The 26,018-nt window shown below is 32.2% G+C and overlaps 1 protein-coding gene across 5 annotated transcripts in view; it reads right to left on the minus strand.

Annotated features, from left to right (window-relative positions):
* Nucleotides 1-26,018, minus strand: part of LOC119645090 (teneurin-m) — a 261,680-nt gene that overhangs the window by 91,992 nt on the left and 143,670 nt on the right. For 4 of the 5 annotated variants that reach the window (XM_038044989.1, XM_038044986.1, XM_038044985.1 and 1 more), the window contains exon 2: nt 1,209-1,394. In XM_038044989.1, coding sequence (XP_037900917.1) covers nt 1,209-1,394 — 186 coding nt within the window. Of the gene's footprint in view, nt 1-1,208; nt 1,395-13,506; nt 13,526-26,018 lie in introns of those variants that run through there. The other variant, XM_038044988.1, reaches the window with a different exon arrangement.

A 26,018-nucleotide genomic window follows, 5' to 3' on the forward strand; every position in this document is an offset into this window, starting at 1 on the left:
TTGGCCAAAATTACTAGTATTTGTTTACGATTTGCATTAAATTGCTAAATGTATGCTTTTATAACTATTTTTTTTTTTCTTTGCTATTTGCTCTGGCTCTCTCTCTCTCTCTCTCACTCTCTCGCTCTCGATCTTTCTTCCTATGAGAGATATATTTGGTTAGTAGGCTTTAAGCAGCCGTATTTATTGTGTGTATATATGTGCGTATGCGTTTGTGTGTGTGTGTGTGTGTGTGTGTGTGTGTTTGTGTGTGTGTGTGTGTGTGTGTGTATGGTTGTGTATGTTTTTATGATGTTCCATAAGTTATGTGCATAAATTTGCATCAATATATGCAAATGAGTTTTTCGAAAAAAAAAAATTATACACAAAAACGCAAACACACGTTTGCATATGAAATGTTTGTGTGTGTACACGCCTGCATAAACATGTAACGAGGGTAAAAAGAGTGTTTTGTAGGTATAAAACATGTGTAAAGTTGTAAATTATTTAAAATATGTTGAAACAAATAAACCGAAAGGATTTAAGGCGATAATTGAAAAGGTATTTTGTGGTGAAGGCCGCCAATAGATACGCTTCAAAGGATGGCAAAGATTTCAAGTTTTGGTAAACCGTAAAAAGAGTTTTTCTCTTTTCTCTCGTTCTTCTTTTCTCTTACTCGGAATAGAAAACTCTTGCACTTTAATAATTTACTTCTTTTTGTTTTTTTTTTTAGAAATCTAATAAGATAAATATTTATTAGGTAAAAAGTATACGTATATTTGTGCTTTGCACATATCTATGCATTTATAATCTGAATTAAACAAAAAAAAAAAAAAAAAAAAATGTGGCTTTTCGTGTAAACGGAAATAAATCTATAAAAACTAACTGAAAATCACGTAAAAAATTGCCATCAAGAGCCAATGGCAAATAAAAAAATTGTTTATAGTGTTTTTCGCCTAAAGATTAATGATCGGCAAATGCTGGGTGAACAGTTTGCCAAAACTGGCAATAGTCGAACATGAAAAACAAATTGCATGAACTACAAGCTTTTGGCATGTTGACTTTAATATTATTCAATAGTAATGTTTCGTTGACTTTTATTTTGTTTTTTTTTTTCTTCCGTGACTGCCAAAAAATTTGTTTGGTATTGGAATAATTTAATAAAAAAAAAAAAAATAGGGGGAAAAAAATAAATAAAAGAAATGAAATTAGGAATGCATTTTACTTACTTAAATTATCGCTGGGAATGTATACGTTGCCTGATGGTGTACGCACCAAACAAGAGGGCTCAAAATCCACACCCAAATCATTTGGATTTGCCGCCACTAGACGACCATTATTCATACGATTCATTGTTGGATTTCTAGGTGGTACATCCGGTGGTGCAGTTGGCGTAACTCCTTCGAGAAGGAAGCCTAAAATTAGACATATGTACATATAAAGTAGACATAGAGACATCGCAAAAAAATAAAAAGATTAGCATTTTTTGTCTTCTTTATTATCGATGTGTGTATATTCTTTGGAAGATGCGCTATTTATGCATTGTATATGAATAGATTATGACAAATATTATAATATATATCCTTTTTAATGGTTATCTTCTGCCCTCTTTCATAGAAATTATGATTTTTTCAACTAACTAATTGAATTGGTTCTTGAGAGGGTAAACAGATCTTGCTAGTATACTTCTGAATCGAGAACAAATGATAGTTGGAAGGTATAAAATTCGAATTGTAGAGAGAGAGAAATAGAGAGAGAAAGAAAGAGAGAGAGATAGATAGAGAGAGAAAGAAAGAGAAAGAGAGAGAGAGAGAGAGAGAGAGAGAGAGAGAGAGAGAGAGGGTGGCAACAACTATTCCATCATGTTTAATCAAATGTCTCGAAACTGCTCATTTTCCAAGAATTTCATTTTGTTAACCTTTTGTGACTGGCGACGACAGGGGAGAGAAAGAAGCCCTTTTGGAAGTCAAAGCAAATTACTTCCACTGCAAAATTAGATTTCAGTATTCTGAGAACTTAAATCGTTTTAAACTGCCTTCTGAACTGTACTGCAGGACAGACATGTATATCAAGAAAATGTACATTTTGTTAAGTTACATGATATTATATCGTGTAGTGGTGCTGCAAAGCTATTTAGCATTGTGTAGTATACTTATACCTGAAAACTATGCTTTTGTACATTTCCACCCAAATTATTTACCAATAATTTGTGTTTTTCTTACGGCCATAATTACGAAATAAGAAAATGTTTGCAAAAAATTTAATATTAGCTTGAAACTGACGTTAGATGTTAATTTTAGTTAAAAACTTTTTCATTTTGTATACTTTATGTGCCGATGAATGCAGAACCTTTGCGTTTAGACAAAATTACTCTCAACTACGTTTCATTTATTTAATTCGCACTGGCATTTGTGAGCTAGATACGAAGGAGGAAGAGAACGGATGAGACACCAAATTTTTTACTTATAACATTTCGAAAAAGAGACACACAAGAAAGATACATGAAAGCAGACGGACGGATAGACCAGCTTAAATCGATCGGCACAATAAGAGATGGGTCTATCTCGAGTCCTTCTAGCTGTTGCATTGCGTTTGTACAAATTTAATATACCCTTTTATCATAGTAGTGGTGTAGCGTACAAAAATTCATTACCAAGTTCAGCAAAGTAAACACGTTAATTAAAAGAAAAATCGCCCAAAGTTCATGCTATGATTTTGTAAAATACACTAAGGCAAAATACAATTTACGAATGCAAAAAAAAAAAAAAAAAAAAAAACTTAATAGAAAAGCGCAAACTGAATTTATTTAACCAAAAATAGATTCCCCTATAGTGATGCATCAAATTTCCATTCCTTGCGTAGTAATGATCAATATTGAGGAAAATTCAGCAAAACCAAATATAAACAAAAAAATAAATAAATTTTTTGGGTAGAAATTCAAAACTTTTACGACACATAATAAGTATTTTATTTCAAATTTCGAAAAATAATTATTATACAATTATCAACAATATTATGAACACTTTACCAAAAAAAAAAATAAAAAAACGCCTTTAGCATAGATTAGTGAACTGTATGTGAAGAGGGTGTTGTTTTGGTTTTTAATGCGAAAACATTATCCGCGAAATTTGTGCAGCGTAGCTAAGGTATGACTATAAAATTTGTGGTCATTACTTTACGTTTTCATAATTTCAGTTTTAAATAATTTTAATTTAATTTAAATGTAGAAAAGTTATGCTTTTTAATATGCTACCCGTCCACCATCGCATTCCAAGAGTCATAGAAATAGACAAAGTAAAGGGCTATGCTAACACTATATAACTGCTTACTATTTCAAGTAATATGTCAATATTTGTTATAACTCATATATTACAACAACAACAAGTATGATTTCTATGAGCCATGTCAACTCAATGCATAGCTTATCAAAGTAAGTACATACGCAAACATTGAAAAGTGAAAATATAAAGCAAATAAACTCATTTGAGAATTTTCTAGAAATTCAACGGATATTCAGTCAAACACTAGGAGAGGTAAGAAAAAAACGAGAAAGGAAAAATAATTTGGTTTGCCTGCAAACTATCTCAAAAATGTTATTAAAATGTTATTTAAACAGAATGAAAAAAAGAGAAAAAATCACTTATAAGGCAAACGAGATAAAATATAATAAAAGCCTTATAGTCGGCCACGGCACACCAGTAAATACCGTACATCTCGTTTTTCACTTTCAATATGATCGCTAAATGGATCAAATTATTGCAGCGTACCAAATGCTATAAAAATATGCCAAAAGTAACAATCTGCAGTTTGAACACAAAATGACATGAGCAGACGCAAACACAGTGATAATAAAAGGTAGGTCTCAAGTCCATACATACAAACTTAATATAGTTTGTAACGCAAACGATGCAAGGCATAAGCGTGAACCGGCTAGGTACATAACTTTCATTTAAAGGCACGATACGTTATTTAAATGAACACAAATTTCATTAAATTGTAGCTTTAAGGATTCATCTAATTAAAGGGTAATTACGCCAACTTAGGATTTAAAAAAAAGCTCTCCAAGCATTTGCTTTATAAAGCACACAATTCAGCTACAAACAAATATGTGAATGGAGAAGTCTATTAACCCTTTCGCAGGGAGTATTCAGGATATGTTGTTATTTTCGAAGTCAAATAATTCTTTTCAAGATCTTTGGTTGCAATTTTAGCGCTAGTATTAAAGGCTCAAAGTAGGTTAACACCTACCCAGTAGTTTTTTTATTACACATTAGTATTATTAAAGAATTATTCGAGCTTTTTTTTTTTTCTTTTGACATTAAAAAGCCGTAAACGAGGGAAAGAAAAACGAAAATAATTTGCTTATCTTAAACTAAGAAAAGGGAAAATTAAAAACATACCATTAAATATTTTTATTGCTACAAAGAAAAGAGAGGAGAAAAACTTCAAACGGCTAGCAAAAGTAAACAAATAAACTAAACCAACAAATAATTGCATACTTTTAGGCAGCCCATTTTTTAAATTGCAAGAAAATTTGGGTTAGATGTAAAGTTCTTCTGCACAGCAAAAAGTAATATAAATAGAAACATGAAAAGAGCGAGGAAGACAGCTTTGTTCATCCTAAAGCGAATCCTGAACGCCTATCACCTAAGATTAAAATTGATTTTTATCGTAGGAATCAAGTTGTTGGAAAAAGTAATTTTCATTTTCCCATTCGAGGATTCCGCTACATAATGATAGTTGTTGCGAGTATCAGATGCGCTCTATAAACTTATATTAGAAGCATATATGGATGGACGTGGAAACGAGGTGAGAATCTTACACCGACCGTATATGTCAATAAATATAAGGAAATTTTGTAGGGATTAGTTAAAAAATTTCGTTAGACCGGAGAGTTAATTCAAGCAGTGAATGCTTTGGCTGTTCTTCGGCACAGAAAATCATAGCAGTTCGTAACAATGTTGCTGACAGTTCGACACACTATATTTCACTTTTAGAATTTTTCATTAGAAATTCGTGTTTTCTATCAAAGTTACTTCTTGCGTAAATATTATGACATCTTTCGATATAAGTTAAAAGTTGCAAATTCAAGGTACTACAGATGTGTGGTTGCAATCGCAATACATTCATTTAATGAATAACTTATTGCTTTGGAAGTATCTATACAAACGAAAGGGCAACTCTTGATGTTTTCGATCTGAGAATACAAAATAGCGGTCATTGGACAGAACGTGTTCGAAGTGTTGACAAATGTTATAAAGAGCTTGGGTTTTTTAAAGTGATATAAAAGATACTTGACTGCAACTCAGATGTGTGGAAGCAAGCCATTAGATCTTCTCGTGGACCGGCAGAGTAAAGCGAAAGGATCAGACGGTCACGGGCGAGGAGAGAGTGCCCAAAATTCTCGATGCTCGTCGACATTGGTATAATGTGTGCTGGACTGTGCTTATGTACAAGAGATAAAAGGTATCCATTTGGTCCCTCTCATATCGCTCCATAAGTATTATAAGTATTATTCTAATCAAGAAGCTTACAGCTATTAATGTAATCAATGTATCTTATATTGATAGGTATTTTGTTTGTAACAAACGAAAATACAAGTCAAGTTTACCATCGGGCTTCGATGCTTGGCAGAAATATAAGATACACTCTGTTCTAAGGGTGAAAGTATAAAACTACCGCTTTTTAAAGCAGTGCTGCTGTGTTAACGTTTACGTTTTGTAATTATTATACGCCATAGAAATAAAAGGGTTTTTCTACACGACATCTTTATTTTTACACCAGTAGACTAAACACCCACTTAAATGTGGCCGTTTTACTTTTTTCATATTGTTTTTTTTTTTGTTTGTATTGTAACCTTTTATCATAAATTTTAACTTTAAACACAAAGTGTCAAGCATACTTAACCTTCTTTATGCGACATGTTAACAATGCTCTTCTTATTTAGTTACAGTCTTGCATTACAAGCTCTGCATATGTGTTAGTAATAGTAGTAATAGTGGTAGTAGTAGTAGTAGTAGTAGCGATAGTAGTGGTAGTGGTAGTGTTGGCGGTGGGATGCAAAACTATACGAGATGTAAAACAAAAGCACATTTAAAGACGTATTCATAATGATAAAGAAATTGCAAAAAAGGTACTTGACATTTTTTCTTCTGCTATTTATCTTCTTTTTTTACTATTATTATTTTTTTTTTTTTTTCTCTCTCTACAATAGCCTTTTTCCTCTTAACTTTTGTTTTCTATGTATCGTCTTCCATGACTGGCTTTTCATTCGTTTTTTTTTTTTATTTTTTTTTTCTTTTCTGATTCTCTTTAATTTAGGTTTAACTGTATAATTTATTGTGGCTGTGCAGTTTGGAAATGGTTAAACGAGAGCATCGAGTAGAATATTGTGCATTCGAATGCAGAAGCATGAAAAAGAATAAAACTAAAATTCCCTTTTTCTCAAGTGAAAACAAAAATACTTGATATTGTTACTTTCTATTAAGCACACATATATTAATGTACCATCTTGCTTATGGAAGTGTACATGTATGCATACGGCTGTGTATGGGTATGTGTATAGGGAAAGGCCAAGTTTATTAGTTAATAATTGTTTGCTTTCCTTTTGCCTATATTCGGGCTGTTGAGCAATAAGAAATTTATTGCCAGAATGAGAGCATAACAAAATATTGAAAGGTAATAACAATGGGGTTTTTTCTTACATATTTGCAGATATGAAATCGATATCAGAAGTTTTGTGAATCGCTTTTTATGTTAATTGCTTCACAAAGGTCTATTGTTGCCGGTGGTGTTCAAAATAGCAAATCATGTGTCCTATTACGTACTTTAAAGAATATTTAATAAACGGAATTATGTTCTTTATTTAAGTATATCCCAAGAGGCTGTCGCACCGCATACAAATAGTTATTCGCAATATCGTAATATGTGTATCCAGATCGGAGTATTGGTGAAAGCGTTTTAGTTGTGTCGACCTTTTGTTGTTTTGTCTGTCGGTTAAACTTTTATTATTGCGTTCGTAATCTGCGAACAACATATGAAAAAATAATTCGATTGCAAATCTTATCATTTTGTTGTCGTCAAGTCGTCTCTAAATCAATGAAAGCGATATTTACTCTGAAGGCTCTATCTTTCGCTTTTTAGTTTTTCTTAATTAACGCTACATATATATTTTACTACAAATTCCTATGAAATATTTGATATATAAATTTATTATTTAAATTGATAAATTGTGATAAATAAATGACAGGCACGATAAACGACGATATCGAACTAAACGTATATTCATTGTAACTTTCAAGTAAATAACGCGAGTACGTTACATTCCATTAATAAGTTGTCGTTACTTAAACACCGAGCCTTCGTCCTTTTCTCGTCGTCGTTTGTGTTGTAAAGTTGTGAAATCCTTTTAAAATTCTTGTTTATTTATTTATTTGTTTTTACCACGGACCAAAATGTCCGCAACGGTAACACACATACATGTTTGAAAGTAAGCTATGAAATAAATTCAAACACAAATTCCATTAGGTAAACTAGACATTTCAGGCATAACGAATTTTTCTTGGATTGACCTGTTAATATCTTGAAAAATTGTATAAAAGAATATTCATAAATTTAATCCTCAAAAGCGAAAGCACACTCCCGTAGCAAATGCTATCGTTAACTCTATAAATTTTACGATGATGTGCTTTAAAGAAAATTAATTTCTTCAAAGGTTTCTTATCATTTTGGCAACTCCTATAGGTATACGAGCTTGTATGCAAATTTTGTGTGTGAAATAAAATGTATAGAAAAACTCACCAAGAGAGTTTATTTATGATATTTACTTAACTAGTTAGTATGCAGAAGATGTTGTGGCAAAAACAAAAAAAAAGAAAAATAAAAAGGAAGAAACGCTTACGCAGCATAGAACATATAGAAAACAACAGCAATATAACAAAAGTAACTACAAATATGTATATGTATTTATATATATATATATATATATAGTATATGTATATAGTAAGTTTTTCTGGTTACCTTTCTCCTAAAAGAAATGCCAAAACTTTAACAAACAATTTTGTATATAAAAGTTACAGTACATATATGTACATGTTTATGTATATATATATGAACAAATATTCGAAAGTTAAACATTGCATTGAAAAAAATTTCAACTTTTGATGTCACGGTATATGAACAGCACGTGACTTTAATAACAATGTTGTCCATAGATGTGGGTAATCTGGCTATGTTTAAAAACTATAACCACAAATCAAATCAAAACGAAGGAGCAACACTTAAGCAGAATTGGTAAAATAATAGCTTAAAGTAAATTTGACACTTCGAAGCCAAAGAAAATGAGCCAAACTGCATTGACGAATCGTGGCTTAAAAAATTTTATTGCCTACTTTTAGCCTTGTCGCTAATAATTATTTAAAACATATGCTCCGGATATTATCACGAAAGCCAATTAAAACGCTTATTATGCCCGAAACCACTTGCGTTATAGGAATATATTAAGTTTGCCCGGGTATTGCATATACCCAGAACGAGTTTGGATAGAGCCATCTTTTAGTATGTCGATCGATTCTGAATTACTTTTCGAATCACTTTTTGGACCATTCATCCTGATTTCTTGTATCGCTTTTGAAAATGATTCGGATCGGATACCTGTTTCAAGCGCTTTCTTCTATTTTCTGAAACTCAGAGTTCATACCTACTAAGCAAAATCTCAGCGAGCAAATTTATGTTCACAGTTAGAGTGTTTTTTGTATCCGTCATCCATATTCATTATTGGGGTATAAAATGCAAATTTATACTTTGGTTCCCCAATACATTAAATATACTTTTGATTAGCGTAGATAGCGGAGTCCACTTCACCACCCCAGTCTTTTGGTCTATCTCATGTGTTCGAAGCGTGGCTGTAATTCTTAAAAACTATTAATTTTTCTGCGAATTTTATCCAATATTTTCGAAAGCTACAAAATCGGCAAAAGTCGATCGATCGGCAAAAGTTCGATCAGATTAGAGTATAGCATCTTAAGTCTATTTAGGATTTCGAATTTTTTTCAAATTCAAACGATTATCTCGAAACTTGCTTTAAAGGAACAGTGTTCTTGATCATACATGGTTTCTGTTTAAATTTTTTTCATGTCGAGTCGCAACATCAGTTACATCAGCTCATCGTTTTGTCTACAATTTGATAAAAAACTCGTCATTTTTATTTATATTTGCAAGCATTTTCTCTTTACAAGCTTGGATTTGATTGTCGATTGCTTACCTTTTTAAATTTTTCAGTCGACTTCTCGATACAGGTAGCGATGGCATGCCTTCGCCTTACACTCAATAATAAGTCATACATACACGAGGTGGATACTGCATATACCGGGATTTAATTTAATGCAATTGGGTATGAATTAGTGCCAAATTGCTCAAGTTCCTAACGGTACTATCTTTTACATCGTGTTCTACTTATTTGTTTATTTATTTATCGTCTATTTGTTTCGTACGTAAATTTACAAGGTATGGATTTAAAGACTGTCGGAAAAATTAGATCATAATATTGAAAAATCTCGTGAACTTGAGAATTAAACTCGCGCGCATTAAGTTGTTAGTCGCGACCCTTTATCTATATCATGGACGAGATTGACAAATTTTACTTGTTTTACCATAAGTTAGAGGTGGATCGGCAAGAGAACTATACTCTCTAGGAGAAACTATACTCTATGTTTCTGCGTATGAAAAGCCATTTAGCCGGTTGTCCGAGACACCGAATTTTTCTCAAGTATGACAAATTAGGTTCGAAAATGGTTGATATAGTTGGAAGAGTTGGCGCTCCCTAAAAGCTTGTAACGACTTTACTTAAGCAGTTGTGTTCAAAAGTTAACTTTTAGTTAGCTTTCTTAAACCACAGGCATTGCAATATGAATGTCTGCCTACACACATACATGAGATAAAGTATCTAAATACGCTTTTACTTTATACAATTACCTACGAAATGATTTCAAGCCAATCATACACAATCGGCAAACTAGCGACGGGTATTAATGTTTCGATGCAAGCAGAATATTATTTGGTTTCTATTTCTACATGGCCACAGCCAAAGTTGAAAATATGCCTGGGACTTAATATCGCTTAAAGCAAAGTAGGATCGCAAAGTATAAATTCTAAAGCATGTGCACGCTGTGCTAAGGGGACCGGTACTGAGTCGTAAAAATTGCAATTGTTGATATCCCCTCTTTCTATTCGCTGTCGGTGGCAAATTCATTGTGTTTCAAAATTAACTCAATCAATCTCAAGTCGAGTTATATTATCGCGGAATTGCTAGACACAAATACTTCACTGGCAGGTAGAATGTCCTCATTGGGTTCACTTATGTTGAATTTGCAACGTACGGCCCCTAGTCAAGTTGATGAACGTCTCAAAGTCACTTCAGGGAGAAAACAGTTTTCCTGCTTACGTTTCTTAAATAAATCTAAACAATATTAAAAAGTATGTTTTTTTCCTTTAAGCGCATGTTTATGTTTACTTTCAAGTGGTTGGCATAAAGGAGAAAAGTATGTTTTTACTACACTTTGGAGACTTGCACTCTACTGAAAACTTGTTTAATTTAGGTCTTTTTTTTTTTTCATATTCTTTTTTATACATATACATATATTTTACTAGTTTCAAGAGCTTTTTCAAGTTTTGTTGTACAACATTGAGAAAAAGAATGTTTGACGGACCTTCCTTTCGCCGAAGAAAACTTGTAAATACAAGGCAGCTTTTTTTCTCTTTTTGGGTATCTTTACTTTATAAGGCATACTTTTAGGGGTTGAAAATAGTGGCAATAACGGTGGTAGCTGCTACAGTAACAGATGTTTGTTAAAAACAAACCGCGCTTTTGCCTTGAAGAACTTTTAACTTTATTTCTTTTATTTACATAGAAAGTACTTTAAAGTTTGTTCCTTTTTTAATTTTAAGAAAATAGAAAACTGAAGAAAATAAGAGAAAGCACCACAAGTTTTGCTTACTTAAAATAAAGTCCTAGTATAGAGAAAAAAGGAGAATGTTTAAACGCAACTGAAACATATTTTGCAAGAAGGGCACCTTAAAGTGATGTCAAACAGAGGAAATTGAAATTGTTCGTAGAAGAGCTTTTTTCTTGTCGTTTTTTTTTTTTTTTTTTTTTTTTTTTTTGTAAAATTTTCATAATTATTAAAGCTTAAGGTTATTTGCTTCTGCTACCGTTGTTGCTGCCTTAATGACCCCAATATTGAAGCGTAACTAAAGCAATTAAGCCAAGTATGCAAAATGAAGTTGAGAGTATGAGTTAAAACAGAAAAAAAAAATAAAAAAATAAAAATAAATAAAAGATAAAAGAAAAAAATTCTAAATGTCTTCACATAAAACTTACGGCATAATAACTATAAAAATGTTCACAAAGTCGTGTATATGCCACATTCCTCCTTCGCTTCGTATTTTTCCTTTTTTTAAAGACCTGTTATGTATAAATAATGCTTTGCACTCTTAGTTCGATTTTTTTTTTTTTTTTTGCTAAATTTTAGAAATTCATACATTAACGGTTATGCGCATTATAAACGCAAAAAAAATTGTTCGTAACCAACACTCTGTTCAGCTCCGAATATTTTTTGCTTTATTACTAGTACTATTAGACCCACAGTATGCAAAGACAATAATATCCGTGAGTAATATCGCTATATGTTAGTATAGGATGAAATATATCTTATATGTATATTTCTATCTAACCATTTTTTCTTCTTCTTTATGAAGAAGAAATTATATTATTATATAATATACAGTTAGTTAAAACCAATCCGATAAATAATTATTAAGTTGATCGGAAAGAAGTTCACCCTGTATTTCTGTACTACTGCTAATTCTATTACATTGGCGGGTAGGTTTTGTCATCTGATAAATAAAATATTTGAATAAGTTTGAATAATGTTCATTAAATAATTTCTAAGCAATTGTTTTCCCGTCACAATCGGAATAAATAGTCCGTTCCAGCTATGTCAGATGCATATACTGGATGAGTAAGAATTTTGCACGCAAGCGCATTTAACTTTTGCTACCTTATCCTTGCAGTATATAATTTTGCATTATCTTGATGGAACTAAATTCGTTTTCTGTTCGCTAATACTGACAGCTTTTCAGCTTAATAGCTTCATTCAATTTACTAAACGGGTTACAATTAAATGGAAACCAAATACTTTGCTTCAAGACAAATCCCAGTTATGTAATATATTTGTCGTCGATATGTGGGTTACGCTCCAACATAGACTGCAAAATGCTATTATCGATCAGATGGACGATCTTCTTTCAGAATGAAATCTTCCAACCGAAATTCGGCAGGTTCGAACATTTACAGCTTCACCTCGCAACATGTCATGTAACTCTTGCACGAGCAACCGATGCGTTGCTTCCTCTCTCAAGCCCATACCAAATGCAATATCTTTAATGCATTTTACCTACTGTGACCTCATTCACTCTGGTACGTCCAGAAGATGTACGATGTTGGCCAACTGTTTGCTTTGACGTCACATAAAATTTACTTGCAGATAGTAGAATACATACCACTTCCTGATCTTAGCAAAGTTATTCTTTGAGTCAGATTCGAACTTTGAGCTCAAGTTTATCATAAGAAAGAAAAAAATTTGTAAATTTGAAGCTAATCGTCATATATCGAAATAATACGTGTTGTTGTAACACGATACGCTCTACTATTTCAGAGTGGGAAAGGAAGTGGAAAGAGAGAAAGAGAGGGAGAGAGAGAGAGAAAGAGAGAGAGAGAAAGAGAGAGAAAGAGAGAGAGAGAGAGAGAGAGAGAGAGAGAGAGAGAGAGAGAGAGAGTTGGGTTGAGGAACTGTGCACACTCTCTCAGAACAGTGACCGCACTATCACAGAACGTAATGCTTGTGCCGAACATGCATTCACAAATACATTTTGTAATATCTTTTGAAGGTTTTCTTCATTTCCCTAGAACTCGAAATTAAGAAAATCTATGGCCTGTGCACAATAGTTATGCTCATATATACCTTGTTTGTATATATAAATGAATTTTAAGTATAAACAAAAGCAATAACATGTTAATTATTCAGACACAACGCGGTATGGTTCGTTAGAGGGAAACGTGCTAATATTACCACGTGATTCAGATGGCTGCTGCATCACTACACAAATAAGCCAAATATTTTCATGTTTTCTTTTAAATTAAAAAAAATATCACATCAGCGGTAATTAGTTAATATTCTAGAAGAATTTTAGTATACTTCGTTATTCTTAGCAAATACAATATATGTCCGTAAGTCTAATTGAAAATCTGTATGCACAAGCAAGTTTTCGATGCGATCCATAATTGAAGATAGGGGTCCACGATTCCCCGATCTATTTAAGTTTTCTCATGCTGACTTTTTTCATCTGCTCTGATGTGTATAAATTTCGCCTTCGATTACGGACAATTACTTGCTATTCTCATCATTATTTGACATTGACTGAACTGCTGCTTTAATACTTGCATTTACTCAGGGTCATTACCTCTATTACCTCGTAATCTCTTTCGAGTTTTTTAAGTGCAATCTTGCTCTTTCTTCCCCGCGCCGTCGTCTCTCCAGATGGTATAGTTTTTGAGTGAAATTTCCAATCGTCTGTCACAATGGGATGAATTCTATTGAAAATGGATCGATATATATATATATATATATATGACGCTTTACTTTAAGATGTCGTTGCAAAATACTGCAAAATATTCAGTGCTCGATTGCCCCTTTTGTTTTTCCAATATTTTTATTTCCTTGGACGTGCAAAAAAAAAATAAAAAATAAAAAATAAATAAATAAATAATAATAAAAAGCGAAAATCGCGTCGTGACGTTAACTCGATCTCGGTTTAATTTCGTTTATTATTCATGTAAATGTTTTAATTGAATTATTATACATGTCTGCCTTTTTACCTATTGTATAGAGCAGCAAACAAAGCAATTTAAAATTTCTCATCATACAAAAAAAAAAAAAAAAAAAAGGAAAGAAAGAAAGAAATAAAAAAAAGGAACAAATAGGAAAAGAAAAATTGTTCTTTTCGTTGTACAAAAATCTCAATCTCAAGCACTTGAAACATCTTAGACCAGACATAATAGCACAAGTTAAGAAACCTTTCATCCTACTATTTTTAGAATTTTTATTTTGTTTTGTTTGCGTTTTTTTTTTTTTTTTTTTCTTGATTATATTGCTTTCAGACTACTAAACAAACCATTTTTAATGGAGTCCTTAAGAATGTGTTTTTATAAGAAACGTCAGTTGGGATTTTCTCTTAAAAATGCCAGATTACCTGAATGGAAAAAGCATTACTGTTGGATTGGTTGGTAGCTTGTTCTTTTTTTCTTTTTTTTCGTGCTATGGGAGTTAAATGGCAATTCATTAAAGCACTTAAAGTTCGAAGCAAAATAATAACAATAAGTGAGAAGATTGCATTCACTTTAGGGTGAATTTTGAATACCCAGCATCTAGGTTCAAATTATGTGCTTACTGAACACAGTTTTTTATTTTTCTTGTTCCTTTTTTTTTTTTTTTTTTTTTTCATAAGCTTTTCATAATAATATATCTTACGTATGCCTAGCGTACAGCAATATCGGCAAAATTTGAATTTTAAATGTGCATTTGGTGCTGATATTTTCAAGTTTGCAGAAACTCTCCATCGTTCAGTTCGCTAGATATCCAAAGGATATGAACATACATTTACATGCCAGTTAAGAGTTAAACACAAAGTCAGAAACTTTGAATGGATTTTCAGCAACCATTTTCCCTGTGTAAGGAATTTTTACAAAAATTGTTTTATTGATAAACTGATCCTAACTCTGTTCATCAATGAAGTGAAATTGCTTTCTTTTTATACCTTACAACACTTGTGGTGCAAGAGTATATTAAGTATGCGTGGATATATGCAACACCCAGAAGGAATTTAGACACGCCCATCGCTTACTGTATGGATCGACTCAGAATCACAATCCTGTTTAATATAAGCATGCCAGTCCTTCTGGCCGTTTGGGTTGAAAGAGACCCAATTCGTATCATACTGATCATCATTAAGAAACACTTTCTGAATTGATTCAAACTTGTCTGCCCACACCCTTGTATGGTCACAACTTTTCAGATGAATTTGGTACGCTCACACGTTTTGGCCCAGCGTTGAAAATTATTTTGACAAGTCGTTATACCGTAGAATGGTGAGACGTGGCCCACGACGTGGTGATTTTATAGGTATCAATGACAGGTGAGAGTCAAGAGACGAAAATTGTTAAATCACTTCAAGTTTTAATGCAAATTATTTAACAAATGCACACAATTTGGCGATTTGGGGATCGAATGCGTAGCGTATTAGGTATAAAGCGCAGCTATCGAATCCACATATCTGGATCCAATTTGCAGTGCTATAGACCATACATTAATTGTGATTAGCGTGCGTGTGGCAGAGGCATAACATTTACCGATCGGATGTACATTACTTGGGGTGCGACCACATTCGATATCTTCTTCCCGCCTTTTTTTCCTACCTATCGCCTCATTTATACACGTATAGTAGACATCTTTCTATTGACAGGTCACAATAAAGAGTAATGTATATTTTCTGCGCTGAATGCGCGGCACCGACCCATCCTATGTAATTTCTAATTTTTTTTCATATATCCGTCGCAAGCAAATGAACGATATGGTTAAGTTTGCCTACACTTTGAAGAAGTATGGGATAAAACATCAATTATGATTAGTATGAGTAGAAGACTTTTCTTATTTAATTAAATTAATTTTTTTTTGCTAATTTATTCAAAAATTTCATTTATTTTCAAAGAAAAGACAAATTCATATTTAAAAGTTTAGAGAAAAAACATTCTTTATTGCTTTTTTTTCTTTTTGTGTAATTGCTAAGTGAGTCTGTCATGCGAGTTAAGCTAATACAGCAGAAGCCGCAAAATTAAAACCGATTCGCTTTGACGGGGAGACAAAGCTTAAAACTACCATAAAAAGAGGAATGAATGAAATCTCTTTACCTAAAACCACAAATGAAGCCCTAATTTCATTAAACGCAATCGCTATAATAGTTTTAATATTCAAAAAAAAAAAAAAAAAAATTTTTTTTTTTCAATACAATGAACGATGAAAGAGTTGCAGTTTCCTTATCAAAGCAGACGACGGATCTTCCTCTCTTTTTCTTGCTATTGTCCTCATTTAAATTATTTAAATTGGTTTAGCTGTTTGTGTGTCTATATATCTGAGTAGAGTGCCTTAAATTGACCCTAAGGCCAAATTGCCTTATAGAGTAAGCTTTTTTTCTTTTATTTTCTTCATTTTTTTTTTTTCTTACTATTCTTTCTTTGGGAAATTATATGCAAGGCAAGGTTTATTGTATGAATGCAGCACGTTCCCGGTTTCATAATGAAAGGCTACTTTGTATACTGACGCGCCGGCTTGTTATGTTTTATTGTTCATCATTACAGACAGACAGACAGACAGACAAACAGAGAGACAGACAAACAAACACGCACAAGCACACATACTTACATATATCCATACGCATACATACATAAAGTAAAAAATGCTCGCACACAATACATATGCGAGCGATTTAAACTCAGGTTTCACAACATTCTTCCTTCGAATCTATTCTGCGTTCCTTCCCAATGAGTTGGTGTTGACTCGGCGTGGGGGTTACTCTCTGTGAAAGCCTTTAATTTATCTTATAGTGTTTCTGCGCCAATTTTTTATTTTTTTTTTTTGCCTCATTCGAAATTTGCATTATTCTTTCAACATAATGGCTAATGAATGCATTTTTAGCCTTTCTTTAAAATAGTCTGTAATTTTTTGTTTCTTCTTTTTCAGTCTTCTTAATTTAAGTTTAGAACGTATTTTGTGTGTTATTTTCTGTTATGACATATACAGCAATAACAACAATAACAATAATTTTAAGAAAGAAACTTAGAGCTAAGCTGTTATTATTTATGCGAAACGTGTCTGCTATGTCTGTTACGTAGAAGTGAGAAGGCGTTTACGCAGGCGTACAAAATGTTTTAAATTCATTTAAGAAATAAACGAAGTCAACACTCAAGAAAAAAAACACAAAAAGCAAAAGAAGAAAAAGAATTTTTATCAAGGTTTTGAAAGGAAGCTCTCAGGCTTTTTTTTTTTTCTTTTTTTTTGTTAGTTTTTTTATTACAATCCATTGCTACCGCTATTATTGCTTCCACTTTTAATGAATTTATTTGCATACGAAGTTTTAGTTAGCGACAACACCGCAATCGTTTTTTTTTTTTTTTTTTTTTTTTTTTGTCCTCTAATTAAAATTTATATTAATTCAATTAACATAATTTGCTGAACACTAAATAAATGATAAAATTTAATGTTATTGTATTCTTGTGTTTATCTGTTTGTTATTTGTTTGCTTGTTTGTTTGTTTGTTTGTTTGTTTGTTTGTTTGTTCGTTTCTAATGAAGCGCAAAAAATAAATGAATGAATTAGATAATAATATTAAAAGATATCGATTATTAATTATAAAACCATATATGTATGAAATTAACGTTATGGTTAACCACATTTCTATATGGACTGTGCCGTCTGTTTTCTCTTGATTTTATTAACACCTTTTTTTCATTATGGAAAAGTCAAACTGTTTTCGCACTACACCTAACTATAATAAATATAATAAATACTGCAAACCGAGTTTATATTTCTATTTATATTTACATTTATATTTATATTTATATTTATATTTATATTAATATGTTATGTTCTTCTGTATTTAAAACTTGGTCAAATTTGGATAAGTTTATTGTTTTAAATTGCAGATATAATTGGAAAGCGGTTGCGATGGTTAAGTGATTGCCTTGACCCTGCAATTATCTCTCGTTTTATATGAAAGACGAGTGTGATTTCATAACTGGACAACGAATAGCACAAAATTAAACGAAACACCTTTAAATGATTCCGTTTTTCTATTATAAGCTTTTCCGATTTTTAAATTGCTACATATACATACATAACACACATATATTGATGATCATGAAGAAGAGAAATTTTATGAAATTCCCAAAGGGAAGCGGGACGAAAAAAAATCTTTTTCTCATCTTCTTTCATTCTGGAGATGAGACTATAATCGACATTTTTGAATTTCTACTTCATTTGCTTTGTATTCACGAGTATATGTAAAATTTTCATTAACCGAAATCATTTCCGAACGTGTCACATAAGTATGGTATACGCAATAGATGCGTCACTTCCTGTCTCAAATTCATACAAAATGCATTGCCTTACATTCACCTCCGCACTTTGCAACTAACGGATGAAGGGCGTTGAAAGTAGTCCTTTTATAATCCGCGAAACGTACCCTATATAACGGGATCCTGTACGATGCATCCTGCCTTATTACCTTAACTTGGCAAGTAAATTTATCTGGAGGTAGTAAGGTGCGACAGAATTTTCCCGTTAACCTATTAATTTAACATTTGTTCGGAAATTTAGACCAAGTAAACGACGCAGTAAATAATGCATAACAGCATACAGGAAAAAGAAAATTTACCTTTAAATTGAATCCTGCTGCTTACGTTCCTCTCGAGAACCATAAGGCTCTTTTGCTAAATGCGATCGTCTACCTCGACTGATTATTGTTATCTTTGCAATAGTTTTCAATTTATTAACAAATAATATTTACTAATAATAATAATCTTTATGTTTCTTTTGGTTCTTCAACGTGTGTTCGTCAACGTGTGTGCGTCGCGTTTTCGGCCAAATATCTTACGTTTTGTTTTGTCTATAAAATCTTGACCAATTTCAAATTCGAAATGTACGCAAGCAGGTGTGTTGTTCGTCTGTCCGTCAGTGTAATATCTGTTGAAAACATGCGTCTAGCCGCTCGGACGAAGCTAACGACTTCGATCTCGGCAGAAACACTTCAAGTTCTTGCATGCACATTGGCATTGAAAATGGAATGGAATCGATTGAAGGACACGCCTACAGTGCGATGTAAACTGAGAATAGCTCTGTTCATTAAAAAGAATTTCAATTGGTTTTTTAATTATTATTCAGCAGATAACGGAACATCTGTTTAGTATCTGTGGTGCACTTCATCTATATCACCTATAAATTTTGCAAACAGATCAAAGATATGTAGAAGCAAGACTGAGAACGCATTTCCTTTCCGTGTCGTTTGCTCGTTGCTTATAAACTCCAACAGCAACATATGTAATATGTATGAACAGAAAATTTCTAAAAAGTTATTCGACAAAAATAGAAGAAATCAGCCATGCCCCACCTTTTATAATGGAGTATGCAAATTTATATATTTATATATTTTTATAATCTTTTATTGGATGACGGTGATGGATGTAAAAGAAAAAAAAAAATTCGTTCACAAACCGAATATAATTTTCTTACTTGTTCAACTTGGTCGATATCGGTAATCTGACAAAATATGTGTCTAGGTGTAGTCCCTATGTATAAATTTTCGCTGCAAAAAAAAAAAGCCAAAAACAATCCAACCAGTTATCCGATTGAATGGACTTGGATTAAATCAGATCAAGGAAAAGTATGAGCTTAGAATCATTTCCTCAAGACGAGACTTGAACAAGTTTCAATATAATTTTCTTCTCAATTTATTAAACATTCTCTTGATTTCTCGATTTACAGTTTAAATAAATTTGTAGTAAAGTTGTAGCGATGCAAGCATACAGTAAAATACCTGTTTTGTATTATCTTTTAGTGTAAACAAAGTGTAGCGGAGATTAATACTAACTTGTATGCAATGCTTAGAGAATTGTGTGATGAATACTTAGTCATTTTGAAATATGTAATTATGAAAGGGATTAATTGTTATGATAACTGATAAATGAAACGGAATCACCTTGTTTGTGTCTCTGTTCGTGTGCAGTAACGAAAGAAATTGTTTTTGACATTTGTGACTAATGATGGTTTTACTTATAACTAATGTTCTACTATAATGAAATGTCAGCCTTACTTGTAATATAGAACTTTTCATTTCGCTTTATCTGTATATGTGCTAGTAGAAATGACCTTGCTGTGGGCAATAAACAAAATTCACAAGGGGATATCTGGTCAAACAAAACCAAACTTGGTCAGTTTAGTAAAAGTTAATTTTACGTATACAAGAAATCAAATTGTTTACGACTTATTAAGGCTAAAGAAAAAGTTTGATAACCTAGACCTGATTGCGAATGACAACTCTGTGTATATATAACAATTAATAATAAGTATAAAAACTATATATTGTGTGTAAGCCAAAAAAAAAAAAAGCAAAAGAAAGAAAGAATTATGCCTTTGAAGAAACTGTCATCTTAATTAAAGGAATAAATAAATGAATCAAAAGTGGAACACAAAATAGTGATATGTAACGCGATTGATTCAAGCATGTGTTAGAGGAAGGCGTTATTCTCCACAGGCGATACGTCAGATACCTTGCCGACTTGTTAAGGATTGATATGCACGCCGGCGTCCCCTTTACAGACACACTTTACGTATGGGCGTGTGTAATAAAGTGCATATAAATATATATATTTACGCGTGCACTTATATAGGCTGCTCCTATATGGAGGAATGCTTTCTACAGACGCATGGATGTGTAACAAACGGTTTACCTAGGTCCATGCCATGGAAGCTTAGTCGTGCGATATGCGATGCCATACGCAGTGAGAAAGCGTCGCTTACGTCTCACGCTACATGCGTATGGCATGTCTTTTCCTCTGACGATAGCCGCGCCTATCTAACACCTCAAATAATTAATATTTCCGGGATTTTGAGAGCAAACACAGCCACCACGAAAATCACCGAAGGTCCGTTCTCGGCAGTCCATGCAGCGATGACTTTCTGGTCAAGCTGACTTCCGTGGTACGTTAATCATTTGAAAGGTCTAAAGTCCGGCTTTGGGTAAAATATGGCTACATACGAGACGTACAATAAATTAATAAACTATCCCGATCGTGTGCACTACGAGTATGTAATAGTTTCCGGACCATTTTATATGACGACGCGTATAAAAAGTGAGCCGAACTCATGGGTAGATAAGGTTCAAGAACACATACATAATGCTCGAAAGCAATGTGTATCTTCTTGTCATATCTCGTATTGTCTTGTAAAGTGTCTTTAAAGGGGAAATTTTTTAAAAATTCTTTTATAACAACAATTTGTTGGTGAACGACTTTGATTACGTAAGCAAGAATATCTGAGTGAAAACTATATGATATTAATTGAAAATATTTGGAGTTTGTAAAAACAACAGAATTTTATGCATGAAATACGAACGATAACGCCTATGATATTAATAGTCTTTCCTACTCTATTTTAAACTCATTGCTATTAAAATGATATCGAAATTCTCTAATTTCTGGATAATCACCCATGCTAATGCATAATTATGATAATTGATTATTTTAACTGAAAAGCACATAAGTACAACGGATTAAAAATTTGTAATCGGTTCGAGTCGAATCTTTGCGATATATGTGATACCGCAAAGCGTTCGGTTAAATGCATACAAATCGCTTGAATAAATTTTAAATTTTGATAATGTGACGATGCCTTTATATAAAATTTTAAAATAAATGTTTGCGCATTGCAAGCTATAGGTAACAAGTTATGTATTGCAGGCTTAGGTGTCTTAGGCCTTTTAAGTGGCCGCGGTGGATCTGGCTTGGCAGGCTTGGCCTATTGCGATCAACCGCCGTGCGATAGTATCTTCTTTCAACTTCAGTTCTCTGTCTCAGTTTAGGAGACCGTACGATCGTACGACGTGAGCATTTTAAAAGCGAAACAGAACAGGAAGGGACGTCGGTACCTTGAATTAATGAACTAATTAGAATCGTTTTAGAATTTTATGCCAACTAAGAGTATATATAAATGGACTTTATCGATTGTGTAATGGATGATGCAAACGTCAGGAAAAATCTTGTATGCCTTTATTTGATATGCGGGAAAAATTCGAAAGCTTTCCTTTGGCATTTATCGAAAGTGAAAAATTAATAATATGAGTAAGAAAATAAATAAAAATGCTAAACTCATTTAAGCCAATTAGTTGCTAATTAGCTTATTTTAAAATAATTTCTCCGCATTATTTTTAATTACTTTTTAAATTATTTTTATTATTAATTTCTAAAATTTTTTCCCACCGAAAATACTATCAATTTAATATTGAATTTCGTTTATTGTTTTTATATTTTGCTTTCTTTCATATTATTTTTTATTTATTTATAAACATTTTTCCTTTTTTCAGCTTATAATTAAACTCCAATTGAGCATTTTTTTCTACGTCAATAAATGTGTATAGAATTTAAATGTTTTAATTGCGGTTTTATCAAAAATTATTATTTGATCGTTAAATAGTTCTATTAGCTGCTTTTTCCGTGAAACAATTTCGTATTTTTTGTTTAACGATAATGATTATTTGATTTGTTTTCTCCCCATTGCGATAAACGCTATATAATAGGAACCCCATAAGTCATATGTTATTGTTCATCAATGCAGCGTTTTTCATATATATATTTGAGGGCATAAAGCGTTTTTAATTGCCATAAAGATGTGGACGATTTAAATGCACTAACTAATGCTATAAACAGAAATAAATAAGAAACATGTGCTCCTCAAGCGAAGCGAATCTCAAGCGGAGAACGTAAAGTGCTCAAATTTTTACTAAAAGAATCTTTACAATGCTTGAGACAAAGTCTTGAAAGTGGAAATCTTTATTTACTTTCAAATATCAATATCATTACGGATTTTTATATATTTATTTTAGCGATTTCTGATTCCTGATTAACTGAATCCTGTTCAGAATATCTTGCTTAGATCAAGATAAATTGCACGAAATAAATTTTCAGTCGTATCTGAAAATGTCCCAACTTCCTTTAACCAAAGTATATTGTATTTCCGAGGACTTATTAGAGATGGATGCAGTGGTTGTACTGACCCAAAAATGTTGGAATCGCTTTTCTCGAATTTAGAATTGTTGGGATAAATTATTTTAAATGCTATGTCACGCTGCGGGTGATGCCGTATGGTCTATAGGTCACATATACGGAAACAATTAGAAAGGATCATAGAATCAAAGTCTCACTAAGACATCGTCTTTCGAATGTTTCACTTAAACGAAAATACAATAATTTTAATAATTTTCAAAGATGTAAAATGTCCAAGCGATAGCCGGCAAATGCGTCGACAAGTGAAAATGAATATTAAAATATTGCTGCCTACAGATTATAACTTATCCAACTAATATTACGCACGAATATGTCCGAGTTTTGAAGAATTGCGACCATCAAGTTTGTGTTTCCTGGTTTACATCGGAATGCGGACCAGTTTATTGGATCGTACTTATAGTGAGTGAGTGCTTAGTCGGTAAAGGCATAACACATACCAAACGGCCGCACCATTCCTTTGTCTCCTTTCCGTTCCTCATATCTTTCCGGCCGTGACCGTATTATACGAATAGGCGGCATACCCTGAGTGATTGGTCCATAAATAAGAATTTAAAATTACCATTTGAAAGAGAGCTATAGTAATTAAAATTTGGATAAATGAATCGTCTATTATTAACCAAAAGTATGTTTCGAAAACGCAATAAAAGTTTTTCACTTTACAAAAACATAGGCTTATGTTCAATTTAAGAATTAGATTTATTCCTTGAATATAACAATTCAAGTCGAGCTGAATGTGTTGGTCTGCGTATCGTATGCTTTTCAATGAAATTCCAGAAAATTTAAAGATAGAAATTTATAGCTTCAGCCATTTAGCAACAATTTTGCTGGTCTTATATAGACTTTCAAGCGGGAAGTGATTTGGGAAAAAAGATATCCGCAAGAGGTAAAGAGTTATAGTTTTACGATTTTTAACAGGTGTTGGTTGATACAAAATTATTATTTATCAAGCCCAAAAATTGGCCAGTGAGTACAGCTTTAAAGCTAACAATAAATATTTGCTAAGTAATGGAAGCATAGAAGTATGAAAGAGAATGCAAAAGTATGTTACTAGACCAAAGAAGGTCTACAGCTATGTTGAACGATGAAATACCTTAAAATATTTGTACATTAACTACGAGAGATGGGGATACCTGCAAAAGGAATTTGATAAGTATTCAGGTAAAGCATAAGCGCGTACACTAAAAAGTTTTCTCATCATTTGCAGAATGAAGTGATAAATTTCGAGAATTTCTTTCATTTCATGATACGGTTTGCCATGTAATTTTCATTTTTCGGCTTTTTTGTATGTGTATGAGTATAATTTTCTTTGCTTCTCGTATGATGAGTATTCCTTATCTTTTTTTATTAACATTTTATCTAATTTGTTTCTTCTTCTTGAAAGCATACACTTCATTAAGCACTTTACATTTTTCAGTTCTATAATCGGAAGATGAAAATCCAGCCATTTTTCATTTACTTTGCAACATTAATCTATTATGTATGTATATATATATATGTGTATATGTATATATATAATAGAATGTATGTGCATATTTTTTCATGATCAGCTTGAAATTCTCTATCGACTCAAACATATCCTCTTCATTAAGCATTTATCAGCCTTTCCGTCTATATGTTCTTCAAGGTGCGGTGAAGACGCAACCGGAAATACTTTACGCATTTCTGATGGCATCCTTTACGTAAAGTTTTCAAAGTATCGAAATTTCTCCATAATATACAAAAAAAAAAAAAAAAAATGAAACTTTAATCCGAGGCGGATCTTATAATTTTGAATCAAAGTGTATCAATAAAGTTATCCTATTTTTTGTATTTCGTTTATAAGTCTCATCAAGTACGAGTAACTTTGCTCAAGATGAGGTTTTCAGTTGATTTAGTTATGCCCACTTTAAGTAGACTCGTCCATTCGTTCCGATTATCTAATCACAATTCAGATAGAAAGCTGAAGCTTTACGTACGTGCACTAAGCTTGCTTGGAGCATTCGATTATATAATCGATAAATTGTTAATTAACAAAACGTATCATAAATTTCATACACAAATAATAGTAGACATCAAAAATTTGTTTCAAAGCCAAAATGGGTTTTATGAGTTGATTGTTTCCTTTATATAACAAATATTGTTCAGATAGAAATCATCTTAACTGGGAAAATCAATATTTTGCACATAAATTATAATCAACTTCCTTTTATGCCCCATATCGAATAGAATGCCAGCACACATACGTGCATACATCTTGAACATAGACAATTACATTGGTGTGTTTGTCATGCGAAAGTAAATAAATAAAGAGATGAGCATCTCTACACGCAGCCAAAATTGACGTTACGATACTTTACGCTATACCGTTTATCGAAAAAATGCAGTAATTTTTGGTATTTTTTGCTCTCTTATGTATGAAGTTTTTTTTTATTTTTATTTTTTCATTTTTTTAATGTATTTATTAAATTTAATCCCTGCGTAAATGTCCTTTCATAGCAAACACATTTCCAATAGAAGTCGATAAAGCTTTTAAGTTGAAAAATAAATGAAAATGAGATGAAATAAGAAAACAGAAGCACTAGCGTAGTACGTTCAAGTGTATAAGAGAATTGAAAATGTACGGCGAGGAATGCTTGTGGTCTCTTATAAGATATGTTTAAAAAGAATTTTTGCTTATTTTTTTATTTATTTACTTATTTATTTTTTTTTTTGGCACTTAACAATTTTTCGAATTGTTTCATAAAAGTGCGAACAATGCTGTATACATGAGCACAATTAACAATTTCTTTTTGTTTTATAATTTTTTTCCCGTCAGAAAAGGAATTGTATCACGGCAAAGATTTCATAAGATATAAGTTTATAAAAATGAAGAGAATAACAACGCAAGATGCTTACAATGCTTACAGTGCCGTGGCTTAACGTGACCACACCTCGAAATATCTTGTAACTCTTTTCGTCTCGTGGGAATCCCACAATAATTTTCTCAATTCGTATAGATAAGTTTCGAGCCGAAAAATCATCTAATGTTTGCATTAGACATCACTTTGCACAGTTTTCTTGGTTTTGATAATAAGCGTAACTTGAATTTTTCCAATTTTAATTCATATAGTTGGTA

The sequence above is a fragment of the Glossina fuscipes genome, unplaced genomic scaffold, assembly GCF_014805625.2.
Source record: "Glossina fuscipes isolate IAEA_lab_2018 unplaced genomic scaffold, Yale_Gfus_2 1, whole genome shotgun sequence".
NCBI lineage: Eukaryota > Metazoa > Arthropoda > Insecta > Diptera > Glossinidae > Glossina > Glossina fuscipes.